The sequence below is a fragment of the Oryzias latipes genome, chromosome 9 (assembly GCF_002234675.1).
Source record: "Oryzias latipes chromosome 9, ASM223467v1".
NCBI lineage: Eukaryota > Metazoa > Chordata > Actinopteri > Beloniformes > Adrianichthyidae > Oryzias > Oryzias latipes.
In genome coordinates, this window is record NC_019867.2 from 20,270,121 (window position 1) to 20,284,511 (window position 14,391).

The 14,391-nt window shown below is 40.7% G+C and overlaps 1 protein-coding gene across 2 annotated transcripts in view; it reads left to right on the forward strand.

Moving 5' to 3' along the window:
• The window catches only part of adgrd1 (adhesion G protein-coupled receptor D1), a 44,721-nt gene that overhangs the window by 23,623 nt on the left and 6,707 nt on the right, over positions 1-14,391 (forward strand). For both annotated transcript variants that reach the window (XM_011479427.3, XM_011479428.3), the window contains 4 exons: positions 12,473-12,546; positions 12,954-13,077; positions 13,945-14,048; positions 14,153-14,264. In XM_011479427.3, the coding sequence (XP_011477729.1) occupies positions 12,473-12,546; positions 12,954-13,077; positions 13,945-14,048; positions 14,153-14,264 (414 nt within the window). The remainder of the gene's footprint in view (positions 1-12,472; positions 12,547-12,953; positions 13,078-13,944; positions 14,049-14,152; positions 14,265-14,391) is intronic.

Sequence of the window (14,391 nt, forward strand, 5' to 3'; positions counted from 1 at the left end):
ATGACAACAACAAAACAAAACTCACTGTGGCGTGGAACAAGAAACGAGGAACATGGCATGACAAGGACAACCAGGACAGGAATACTAATGGACCAACACAGGAGGAAGGCAGAGACAAGACTTAAATACAGACAGGGCAGACAAGACACAGGTGAACACGATCAGGGCAGATGGGGACCAAAGGAAGTAAAACTCAAGAAAACAGACAAGACAGGAGACTTTCAAAATAAAACAGGAAACAGAAACAAGACAGAACAAGGACCAAAAACAAGACAACAAGTTCAAATCATGACAGATCACCTTTTTAAAATACTACACAATGCTTGATGCTTTGTACAGTTTTTCAGAGCTCTACAAATGCTATTTAGGCTGTCAAAGGATAAACTCGGAATTCAGAATAAAAATTAAAATACTTTTTAGATGTCAAGACTTTTAAGCATGTCTTAATGTTGGAGACATTTCTAGAAAACTTACATTAAATGTGAATTTGTTGTTTCTGTGGAATGAGAAGGGAAAAAGTGTGTATTGAGTATTGCAATCCTGTGGTTCTCTGCATTTTCCATTCCATACTTCAAGGTGGAAACCAGGCATGTAGAGTCCATCCATTCACCTTTTCTGGGTCGCACAAAGACACGGTGGTTGGAACCAAAAATCTCCAATTTGGACTCATCAGACCAAAGCAGAGATTTCCACTGGTCTAATGTCCATTCCTTGTGTTGTTTAGCCCACATAAGTCTATTCTGCTTGTTGCCTTTCTTTAGCAGTGGTTTCCTAGCAGATGTTCCACCACGAAGGCCTTATTCACACAGTCTCCTTTTAACAGTTGTTGTAGAGATGTTTCTGCTACTAGAACTCTGTGTGCCATTGACCTGGTCTCTAATCTGAGCTGCTGTTAACCTGCGATTTCTGAGGCTGGTGACTCGGATGAACTTATCCTCCGCAGCAGAGGTGACTCTTGGTGTTCCTTTCCATGTGAGCCAGTTTCTTTGTAGCGCTTGATGGTTTTTGTGACTGCTCTGTCATGGTGTGTGGAGGCCCGTTCCGCTTGGCCGTTAGACTAAGGGTGATAACCAGAGGAAAGACTAACGGTGGCCCCTGGAGCGGAGCAAAAAGCCCTCCACACCTGTGATATAAATTGAGGACCCCTGTTGGAAACGATGTCATACCATGGTATCTGAAGACCCTATAAACAAGAATTTTGGCGTAGTAAATAAATATGTCGCCCAGATACATAAAAACAAAACGCTTGAGGATGTCTCGTAGTACGTCGTTGACAAGGCGTTGAAAAACTGCAGGGGCATTGTTTAGTCCGAAAGGCATGACGAGGTATTCAATATGACCTACAGGGGTGTTAAATGCCATTTTCTATTCAGCACCTTCCTTTATGTGGATGAGGTGATAAGCATTATTTAAATTGAGGATTTAAGGTAAGTCTTTCTTTGTTGATGAAACTGAGCGGTGCAGGTGGAAGTCGTAGTTTGGCAGAGTAGTGGCTGGGCTGGAGTCGTGGCTTGGCAGGAGCTAGTGAAAGAACCCAGGTCGTCATTAGCGGTGTTGAGATCTTGCAGGCAGACTGAAAGATAGGATTAGGAATAAGTTCACTACGAAAAAGTTCAAGAGCAGACGAGATAACGTAGACCAGGTACTGCACCATAGAGGGCAACGAACTTGCTGTGAATACTGGAAAGCGGCCACCAAAAATACTGAAGCAGGAGATGAGGTAAGTGCCGACAGCTGGGTCCAATCTGTGAATGAAGCAGAGAGTAGAGGGGAAGGAGAGGACTCCCGGGGACACCATGACAGTACCCCCCCCCCTCCCCAATGGTATCCCGGGGATACCATGAAATGCACTTGAGGACACTTTCAAAGTTTTCCCAAGTTTTTGGACTGGCTAACCTTCATTTCTTAAAGTAATGATGGCCACTCGTTTTTCTGTACTTAGCTGCTTTTTTCTTGCCATAATACAAATTCTAACAGTGTATTCAGTAGGACTATCAGTTGTGTATCCACCTGACTTCTGCACAACACAACTGATGGTCCCAACCCCATTTATAAGGCATGAAATCAATTACAATAAGAACATCAAATTACACAGAAAATGATTTTAAACTTTAAAAGTATTATCCAAACAAAAGTTTCATGATCCTATAAATTCTTTTGTTAATTCAGTGCATTTTATAGTTCTCAATACAGGTTGCAAAAAGAAAGATCTTGCTTCATTCTTTTTTGAAAACACACCAAAAGAAGTGAGGTATTACAGCTGGCCCATTGGAATCTAACACATGTAATTATGGAACGAGAACTGATATCTTTTCCATGAGCAGTTTTCGTTTCTTTTTTGTAAACTGAAACTGTATTTTGTGTTGTTTCTTTCTGTAAGCTATCACTAATCACATTGTTAAAAACTCTTAGGAACTTCTGGGGTTGTTTAATCGTCCCTTTTTCCTCACACCCAACTCAGTTATCAAATCCTTTTCTTTGCTCTGGTGCACTGCAGAGACTGAGTGGAGATCACAGCTGCATGTCTTTTTACATGTCCCCTGACACCATGATCTCACTCATTTATTTTGCTGGATGGATTCAGATTGTTACTCTACACGCTGTACAGTATGTGGATCCGCCTGAGACCTTCTGCTGATTGAAATACCTTTCCCTGACAGCAGAAGGATCTGTACTCAGTCACTCACAGGTTGTAATAACTACAGTTTATAATAGGGTTGGGGTGATAGCTCAACCGCGTTAAGACCAAGGGCCTCATTTATAAAACTTTGCGTAGGATTTGCGTCAGAAGTGGCGTACGGATGAAACATAGGACGTGCGTACGCACAGAAATATTCGGATTTATAAAACCGTGCGCACGCACATCCTACGCATGTTTCCCTTAATAAATCACAACCAATTCTAAATGCAGCGCAGCTTTTGCGGCCTCATGACACGCCCATAGTTGCCCATAAATAGTCAGTGAAACGCCCACAAATGAATATTCATTGATTGCGAAACCATGGCACACACCGAGAGGAAATGAAAAAAACGTAACTTCACTCAATGTGAAGTAGAATTTATCGTTGGCGAGGTGGAAAAGAGGAGAAAAGTGTTGTTTGGAGGGCGCAGTGTGGGCATTACTAATGCCAAAAAGCCACGTGAGTGGCAGACGCCGTTAATGCTGCAGCCTCACAACCTCGGACCGTGGTTAAATAAAAAAGAAATGGTCGGACATCAAAGTCGAGGCAAAAAAACGTCTGGCGCTGCATCGCCAGCAGAGTGTGTCTGCCACGGGGGGGACACCGGAGCTGACCCCTCTTGATGAGAGACAAGCGGCAAGAATTGGGGAATCCCTTAGTGGAGTGGTGACTGAGGCGCAGGGGGACGCCGACGCGCCAGATGCACCGGGTGACACCCCCCCAAAAGCCCGCAGAGGTCCAACAGGACGGCTCGAGGAAGTCGGAACCGGCTCATAAGCCAGTCGTCCTCGTTTGCCAACACGTCTTCTTCCTGTCTAAAGATGCGTTCACTCCGAATTCTTCCATTTGCCACATCTTCTAGGAGCGCAAGATCAGCCATTGTGCGTCATTACGCATTGTGATGGGGCATTTTATTTCCATCCATTTAATTGCATCTGACAAGCTACAGATGTCGGTAATAATCGACGTGGAAATGGGAAATTGATCAGCGCAAATGTAATTTCTTGTTGCTTTCTGAATGGTTGAGACATACGCCATACATTGTTTTATCAAAAATAAAACAAACTAAAGGCATATGCACGAATACCATAATTCTGTTGCTTATGAAGAAATGTTTTACTATGAAAACAACTTTCCCTAGTGGACAATTAATGCATCTCTCTCTATCTATCCATCTGTCTGATTGCACCTATATCTGCTCCGCCAGACGGACACATTGACGGGAATATCAGTTTGTACATTATTTCGTTCTGTTAACTATATTATTTATGAGGATGAATTGCACAACATGCCAATATTGCAGAACATTTTTCACTTTTCTTTTTGCAAATAAGTGTTCATTTGAATTTCTGTTGTAATTTTCGTTTGATTTTTTTTATTTGTCTCACTGCTGATCGATCAAACGGGTGTTCGTGTAGGCTGTTAATTGTAAGACTTGCTTTGTGAAGTCTTCATGTTATTTATGAGAGGCAGTATTGTCATTGTCACTTTCACGTGTTTCTTCCATCTGCCGACGGTGTCGTCGTTTCTCATTTCATCCGTTTTTGTGCGTACGCCTGGGTCAGAGCTTGCGTGAAAGACCGCAGATTTTCCCGTCAAGTTTGCTTTTTATAAATCTCAACTATTGCGTAGAGAGTGGCGTACGCCTTCTTTTGTGCGTACGCAACGTTTATAAATGAGGCGCCAAGTCTTTTTTGACCAAATATCTGTTAGCTGTATTATAATTGGCCCAGTTCTCACTGGTGGGGCCAGCCTTCTTCTTCATGCACTGCCAACAAAGGTGGTGGGAGATTTGTAAAAAAAACAGACATTTTATACTTGTTCAGTACTGATAGTTATATGCGACATTCACACCAGGCATGTGACACGCATTCAAAAATGTGCAAAATGAGCATTTTTGAATGTACTTTCAGCATATGGTGTTCACTCTGGATAAGCAGGGAGCAGAGTCTTCTTTTTCTTTTTCTTCTGTTTACTAGCGCATGTCCACCACCTACAGCTGAAAGAGGCTTGGTGCGAAATGTCGTAGCAGTGTAAATCTCATGAATCTTGCTCCAGGTTTTTTTTTTCACAGCTCCATTCTGATATATGAAAGACTTGGCGTCATGTAATTCCCGGCATGCATAAATCGCAATAACTAATTTCTCCTCCAGGATCAATTTTCGAATGGTTGGCACTTTGTGAATTAATAGGGACGCCATCCAAATGCTACTATCAAAGCCAAGTCCAAGATTGGTCAAAGTTTGACGTGAGATCATTTTCAAGGCACATTCAATGGCTACGCGTTTTGTACATAGAGCCCGAAAACTAACCTAAAAACTTGCTTAGCGATGCATGAAGGCAACAGTTTTTTCAAGTTTAAACGTGTTTACGTTTGGGCTTGCTAAAGGCAAGGCAAGGCAAGGCAAGTTTATTTGTATAGCACAATTCGTACACAAAGTAATTCAAGGTGCTTCACAAAACAGAAAAATGCATTAAAATCACAATACATCATAGAAATAATCAACGTAAAATTTACTTTAAAAGAAAAGAAAAACAAAAAATAATAAATAAATAAATAATAATAATTGAAAATTGATTTAAAAATAAAGGAAGGAAAGGAAAGGAAAGTGCAGATAGGACCTTTCAGTCATATACACGGCTAAACAGAAATGTTTTAAGTCTAGATTTGAACATGAACACAGAAGAGGCCTGTCATACGACTTCAGGGAGGCTGTTCCAGATTTTAGCTGCAGAATATTGAAACGCTGATTCCCCTTGTTTAGTTCTGACTCTGGGAATCAACAGGAGGCCGGCCCCTGTGGTCCTCAGAGTATGAGATGGTTCATATGGCACTAACATGTCAGAGATGTACTTTGGTGCTCGGCCATGGAGAGACTTGTACACAAGCAGAGCTGCTTTGAAGTCTATTCTTTCAGGTACAGGGAGCCAGTGCAGAGACCTGAGCACAGGACTAATGTGATCATACTTCCTGGTTCTGGTCAGGACTCGAGCAGCAGCATTCTGGATGTACTGAAGCTGTTTTACAGCTCGTTTGGAGAGGCTGGTGAGCAGGCCGTTACAGTAGTCTAACCTACTGGAGACAAATGCATGAATAAGTATCTCCAGGTCTGGCTTTGACACTATGTTTTTGATTTTGGCAATGTTTTTCAGATGGTAAAATGCCGCTGATGTTACTGACTTGATATGGCTGTTAAAGTTCAGGTCAGAGTCCATGATTACCCCTAGATTTCTGACTTGATTTGAGGGTTTTAGAGACAGAGAATGAAGGTAGCTGCTGACACTTTCTCTTTGTTTCTGTGGGCCAAAAATAATAACTTCGGTCTTGTTTGAGTTTAGCTGGAGAAAGTTGTTCTGCATCCACGCACTGATCTGTTGGAGGCAGTGGCTGAGTGAATCCACCGGCCCATATTCACCTGTTGTCAGTGACACATAGATCTGAGTATCATCTGCATAGTTGTGATAAGATATGTTATTACTGCGTATTAACTGCCCTAGTGGCAGCATGTAGAGGTTGAACAGAAGGGGTCCCAGGATCGATCCCTGGGGCACACCACAAGTCAAGGCCATGTAGTCTGAGACACAACTCCCAATTTCAACAAAATATTTCCTGTCTTCCAGATAAGACTTGAGCCAACTTAGGGCAGATCCAGAGATGCCAACCCAGTCTTGGAGTCTGTGCAAAAGGATCCCATGATCAACAGTATCAAAGGCAGCACTCAGGTCTAGCAGGATTAAGACAGTGACTTTGCCATCATCAGTGTTCAGGCGGATGTCGTTGGTTACCTTGATAAGAGCAGTTTCTGTGCTATGATGGGGTCTAAAACCTGACTGGAAAACATCAAATGAATTGTTTAATAAGAGAAAATCAGTGAGCTGTTGGTAGACAACTTTTTCAAGGACTTTTCCTAAAAATGGCAGATTAGAGATAGGTCTGTAATTATTCAGTACAGTGGGATCAAGACCGCTTTTCTTCAGGAGAGGTTTAATGACTGCAGTTTTTAAGGCCTCTGGAAATATTCCAGATTGAAGAGACATGTTAACTATTTGAGTAATTGATGGCAACACACTGTTCAGGACAGACTTTAGAAATCTAGTGGGTAACACATCAAGGCAGCATGTAGACGAGCTCAGACGGGTGATGGTCTCTTGGACAGTTTGGTCAGTGACAGGTACAAAGTGAGTCAGCTTAGAGTGAGTAGGTGGCTGTTCGATAGTTATATGTGTTGTGGAGTTGATGGCTTTTTTAATGCCCTGAACCTTGTCATTAAAAAATACAGCAAACTCATTACATTTAGGTGTGCAAACCAGTTCTATTGGTAGCTGGGTTGGAGGGTTAGTTAATCTGTTTACTGTTGTGAACAGGACACGAGAGTTGCTGCTGCAACTTCCAATGATTTCAGAGAAGTACCTTTCCCTTGTTCTGCATAAGATCTGGTTGTAAGCGTACAACTCCCCCTTATACATTTCATAATGAACCTGGAGTTTTGACTTGCGCCAGTTTCGCTCAGCTCTGCGGCACTGTTGTTTCTGTGCCCTGACTAGATCATCGTTCCTCCAGGGAGCTTTCTGTCTATGTTTTCTCAATTTAACCTTCATGGGGCAATGGCATCCAGAACATTCAAGATGCTAGAAGTAACAGAATTCAGCATTTCATCAACATTGGCACCAGAGGCGTTTTCAGGGTTAATCATTTCTACAAACTGTGCCCTAGTGCTCTAAACACGTGTTTACATGTTTAGCAATCATGTTAAGAGACATTCAGTAAAAGTGGTGGCTTGAGTCACATTGCTGAGGCCTGTGTGAACGCAGATTAAAAATATATCATGAACACTTATAATGTGTTTGGGTAAAATTGACCCGTTTTCACATTTGAATATGGGTAATTTTTGACCCAGACACAATATGAGGGTTAAAACGTTTTTGCACTCATTTTTATACAAATTCTTAGTGTTGTACCACTGTTACATAGAAAATAAGTCAAGGTGTTTGATGAAAATGATTGACTTAAATTGTTGGGCTGGGTTTGTTTTCCAATTATTGATTTTTCAAAATTATTAATTTTTTAAACTGGCAAAACACTCCTTTCAGTTAGCTTTTAATCCGGTATTTCACAGTAATATTAATAAAAGATCCACTTTTATTCTTTTTCTGTTAAAAATTACATTGTGTTTTTTATAACCCAATAAAATCTAAATCAAATTGAAATTTAAATGACATTTCCCAGAAATGCGCTGGCACTACCACACTGAAGAAGATCACAAGCTTCTGTCTCACCTGGTCAAAGCAGGCAAAGAGTTAGCCTTTGTGACTGAGATATTTCTTTATTAGTAGTAATGTCACTCCACATCCTTTTCTGTCTTCATCTTTACTGCTCAGGTCTGCTTGCAGGGTTTACAGTGATCTCAGTGGTTTTGTTTTTTTGGTCTTCTGTTGTTAATAAAGTCTTGGAGCACCAGCTGCATGCTTGGCTGGTAGATTCTGGGGCCTAAGGGCACTGAGAGAAAACAATAGCATCCAGTCAAAGCTGAAGGACCTCCAAGAGCATTTAATTTTTTTGCAGCAACGATCAAGACCCTGCACCCTCCTTTAAATATATTCTGGAAAGATAGTTGGTGAAGAGCGAGCGTTGGCTTATACATCATGTGTAAATGTCTGCTGGCTCATGTATATTTATGCTGGGGTCTGGTACAAATCAAGGTTTAAAAGTGATGGATTGTTTCCTTTCAGAGAGCATTTACATTTGCAGTTTAATACAGGTAATTGATCCTTGTTTAGTGCAGATCAAAGGTTTAGTAAGAGCTAAAACACCTGAGATATAGGGTGCCAGCTGATTTTTGTTGCTCTTCTGACTGCTTATATTTGCATAAAACACTGAGAGTTAGAAACTAAAAGCCCACAAGGGAAAAGCAGTTTCACCCACAGGTTGGCTTACATTTCTCAGTGAAGTTATATTTAATGGGCCACATGAAAATGTGTCCACTGCATTCATCTGAAGTACCTGAGCACATAATGACTAAAGACTTGCATATGTAAAGCAGACCGAAAGAGAACAGCAATTTGATTACTCAACAAAGTCAAAGTATTGTGCTATGCCTTTTAAAATGAATCAGGTGGCGTATGAGCCAGGAATCAGAGAGCCTAAGTGTCAACTTCACCCACTCGCTCACTTTTTCCAGAAGGAAATGAGGCAGACACAGTCCATCTCATTCTTAGAGTAGAGGCCCAGGGAATGAGCAGAGGTGTATAATCTCTATACCCAACCAGCCAGTAGAACTGTTATTTTCTTCAGATGACAAGTTGAGCAAGGCCAAACAGCAATTACACCATTCTACTGGCATTAACACAATGTCTCTAAAGACCCAAATTTTCAGATTAAGAAGCAAAAGGGGATTAGTTATCAAATAAGCCTTTTGGAGATGGGAAGGACTTTTGTTTAACTGAAAAATGGTAAAAACTGCATAAAGCAACCTGTTTGATACCCTTAAGTATTCACACTAAGTGTTGCTAAAATATTTCTAATTCTGCATCAAAATTGCCTCATCTCTGAGCCGCAAATATTCATCAACGTTTTGGAAAGTCTTTTTCAGATATTTGGATTTAAGAAGACATGATATTACTTTGCGGTTGCTGCAGATTTGGATCAGCAGTCATAGAGTCATTTATTCCGCTGTCTCTAAAGGTGTCCTGTTGGACTGAGATGTCATGACTGTGGAGACCATTACTGTACAGTGAATTCATTTCAAGAACAAAAATTGGATTGTTGTAACTGAAGCTTTTAAACTGTGCATTGTTTTGGTGTAAGGAAGCATCCGAAAATATAACCAGTGTGATTATAAAGTAATGGACCTGGCCAGCAACAATGTGAGGTAGGCTGTGGTGTTTAAACCATTTGGACTTGATACTGTGGGACCATTCTCCTCTGGTTCTTACATCAACATGGTATTTTCCTTCTCAGAACTGCCACTCGCTGGATATTTTACCTTTTTTGGCCTGTCTTCTGTAACCCCCAGGGATGTTTGTGCATAGTAATTTCAATGGGTCCACATTTTCTGAAAAGTAAGTCCAGCCTGTTAAATCTTTCTCCCTCGTACTCAGTTTGACTTTAAGATAGTTGTTTTTATTTCTTTTAGTCTCTAATTATCAGTCGTAGGTTTTAAAGCAACCTAATTTTTCCAGGTTCAAAGAATAAAGAATGTACAAGGAATGCATCAATTTCTCTGATTTTACTCAAAAGGAAAAATGATAAAACCAATGAACAACTGATGGAAAATGAATTCTTTTATGCAGTGTTAACATTTTTCTTAACTTGAAGTACTTCAAAGTGGCCACTTTGAGGAGGTATACCAGCTGAACGTAACTATATAATTTTTGTTTAAATAGAAATGAAAAAGTATCAGATTCACAGTGAGATTTACTTTAGTGACCCTACCAGGAAATTGCAACTCTGCTACAGAAGTTCCATAAATGTGTGGCACCATTGGTCTGCCTTGCTTTTTACTTTTTACTCATCGCAAAACAACTCTTTTGGGTTTAAGTCTGGATAATGTGTTGACTTCCTTTGGACCTGAGTTTGAGATCGTTATCTCGCCTGCTAGTTCAACCCCTGACCAACTAGCCCTTGTGCTATCCTAGTCACTTTAACATTGGAAGTTGGGTCATCTACACCCCACAAGTGCGCTGAACCTATTTTCTTCAATGATTTGTGATCTTCACTGGTGTCCATAGATTACATGAAATCCTCTTCAACTTTATCCACCTTTGTCATGGTAGGGAGACCACGTCAATGTAAGGGTGGGGTCATAGGATAGCACAAGGGTTAAACATTAACACCTTATAAAACCACAAATTGCTGCAGATCCAGCAGAACCATGATGTTTCCTCTTCCATGCATGACAGCTCATGTCACACACCCATTTCCTGTTCCCTAGCAAATACCATTTTATTTAATTTTGAAATGTAAATAACTTTTTAGTTTGGGGGGAATGTTATCCTTTATTTAAACTCTTGGGTTTTATAAATCATTTTTGTGTAATATTAAGTTCCTCCTCTCTTAGACTTTCTGCCTGATTTTATGCCTCCAAAGATGGATGTTTTAAAGTTTAATAGCCTTGGAGACAATGAATTTCCTGTCTGTCAGTACATTTTTTAAGAAAACCAGACTCCTTTTGCTTAACAATGAGTATGTGAAGAGGTTTGCTTCTACCTTCCACTATGACTGGCACTTTCTTCATGATTCTTTTAAACCACTGTCACTAAATACTCCAGTTCTAAAGGCACCACAATGGACATGTTTCTCTTAGTACTGCCCCACCGCAGCATAAAGTATAATAATAGCAACAAATGACTAATAAAACCTCTGTAAAAGAGAAAAAGAATAAAGAAAAATGTTGTTGGCAACATGGGTGGCTGACGCTCATGCTCGTCCTGACAAAGATATTACAGGAGTTCCTGTTTGTGGAGATCATTGCCAACTTCAAATCACCATTCAAAGGCTAAGATCTGAGCTTATGGAGAAATACCAACTGATCGAATAAATACTCTCACTGACATCATCCCAGTCAAATTATATTACTTACCTCCAGCACTCAGTTATCATAGACCAGGCCAGTCACTTTCATGGTCTGGCAGAAAACCTGCTGAAGCTGACGCTCACTCCACCGGATCCGACAGCAGTGTTGTGCAGTTTTGTGGCAGGATTGTGGACGGATTGGTGCTGACGAACGAGTTCCGAGGCCCAGCCAACTCTAGCCCTGGAGAACCGATTAGGTCTCCATCTGATCTCCAACAAGCCCAGGCAGATACTGGTCTCAGGAATCCAACTCTACACCCAAGCTGTCATGGGTGGAGGTGACACGTCGTAGCCAGAGGAGCCATGAGCAAAAACCTGAAGCTGCTAGCTTGCAACATTTGTCGCTCTTCAACCGCTATCTCCTGCTGGCTAAAGACCCAGGCCCCTCTCATCTGCTATCGAACCAACTCGACCCATCAGGAACAGGGTCAAGTCAGTGTGGACCTGCTGCAGTCTCAGCTGCCCCTGCTACTACCAGACTCGTCCGGACAGCGCCTCCTGCCTTTGCCGCCTCAGTCATAATCAGGGCTCTGGATCAAACAGCGGCATCCACCCCTGGCTCCGGTCTCGCTTCGAAGGAGCGTGGGCCTTCCCCCGAGCTTGCTGGGACAGAGGCTGGTGCCTCATGATTCCCGGCTGCTGGCAGCCCCACACTGGCCTCTTGTTCGGGGCGCTACCCAGTCATTATCTGAGGAAACTCCATTGTCTGGCATGTAGACTTTAAGAGGTGCCACACACACTGCATTTCAGGAGCATCGGTCAAGGACATTCACAACTATGCCCTCCAACTCACCAGTGAACATCCCTCTTCTTCAGCCGTCATAATTCACGCATGTACCAATGACATTAAGTTCCAGCAGGCTGAGACTTTCATTCACCACATCCAACAGTTAAACTTACAATGCATCATATCAGGACCTCTACCTGCACCCCATTAAAAAGCCAGAAAATTCTCTCCAATCCTTCAGCTGGTTAAAGTTATTACCATTCCTTGAGAGAGGTGGTGGAACAGCATCAATTACTCATCAAGAAATAAAATGTTCTTTTCCCCCCCCCCTGTTTCTGTCTTTAAACAAACTTTCATTTTTTATTAGTATGCTTTTATGTAAAGTGTTTTGTGCTTCAAAAGGACTGAAAAGCATTAAACAAATAAATAGTTTGAAGTATAAAAATTCTTTTTTTTTTACATGGACTTGGTTTTGTTTCCTTCTTTCTTCAGACTAACAAACAGCAGGACCAAGTACTGAACCAGAGCAATAAAGTCTTCCTCTACTGCGCATTTTTGGACTATAGGTGAGTCTGTGTAAATAGTTTACAAAAGCACTGTTCCATTTAGATGAAAAAAAATGTAAAAAAAAGTCATTTAAATGGAAAATACAATCAGTATGGTTCTGTTTTCATATTCATTTCTTTTTGGACTATTATGGAAAAAAAACGAAAAATATATATTTATACCAAAAAATGAGATCACAAAGCATTCTTATGTAACTATTATTTGGATTAAAACCTGAAGTTCATACAAAGCGTAAACTATTTGATGATTCTGTGAAACTAGTAAATGTAGGCATTAACATTTTTGTGTGCATCTCATCTTAGAGCATTTTGTTATAGAAGAAGAATGGAACTTCCCACCATGTAGAAGCTAATTTTATGCATACAATTATGCTAGTTTTTAATACACATTTTTTTTTTATTTCCAGTTCTAAGGAGGGGGTGTGGTCTAATGAGGGCTGTGTACGTTCAGAGGGCAACATGTCATATTCTGTATGTTTGTGTAACCACCTGACCAACTTTGCTATCCTCATGCAAGTTGTGCCCTTGAAGGTATGCACTTTTAAAGTATTTATTACATTACTTTAATTTTTTACGCAATACTTCTGTAATGACAATAAACTATGGGTAAGCTTTAAATGAATGACAGAAAAAATGTCCCACATGCTACTGTCATGTGTGGGTGCGAAGTTGTGGGTGCTGATCTATCGCATTGAGGAAAACACAAGATTTTTATTTTCTACAGGCAAAAGTCACATGAAGAATTAGGAATTGTTTGTTTTTCCCTTCTTCTAAAATCTATTTCCTGATTAAAAACTGTGGTAACATGTTTTGCCTTCCCTATTGACACCAGTACTATTACTTTATCAGTGAAAACAGGCACAGCAGAATGATGAATTGCCTCCCCAATGCTTACTATGAATCGGAACACAGTCTTCTTGCAGCTCTACAAACTTGTTTTATATTTAAGGCACTAAAGTCTATTTGATGCTCAAAGTTCTGACTGCAAGTCTCTAATTAGTGGGCAGCCTTATTCCTCAGCTGCGAGGAAGCATTCCACATTTCTCTGTTTTGAATGGCTAAGACTCCTCTGCCCTCATAATCACAAGGCACGTGTGCAGACAGTGCATTGGGAATCAAAACCAAAAGCTCAAAATAGCCACAGTCTCAAAAAGCATGAATGTGTTTTTGTTCATGCCAAAAGCAAAAATCCAAGAGTAAGATAGTTTTAACCTTTAAAAAAGACTTTAAAAAAAAAGACACAAATTGTTATGTCAGAAGGCTTTGATTATATCTTTTTACTTTAACCCATTGTGGAGTAACCAACACTACCACATCCATGTTGTGGATTTATTTTGATAGAATATTGTGTGTAGGACCTAATTCTTTAAAATCTTTTTCCATTGTCTCCCTACACAGCTTACTACTAGCCACATGATGGCACTGTCAGTTATAGGCTACGTTGGGTGCTCCATTTCCATTTTCTGCCTTGCCATCACTCTGGTTACTTTTGCAGTTTTGTCGTGAGTGTACCACAATTTGAAACAATTGGCAGATTTGCATAAATCTGCATTGGTGCTTCAGTGTTCCAGCTTTCATATGAACATGTCTCTTTGGTGCTGTGCAGATCTGTTAGTACCATGCGAAATCAGCGCTACCACATCCATGCCAACCTGTCCTTCGCCATCCTTGTGGCTCAGATTTTACTGCTCATCAGCGCTCGCTTTGAACCTGGCACGGTTAGTATACCTTTCAGAGTTTTCTCATCATAAGAACTACAAAATTCTGCAGTCCGATTAAAAAATTTTGATAGCTTTTATGTAGAGCTCCAAGTACAACATGCTTAAAATGTTCAAATTCATGCAA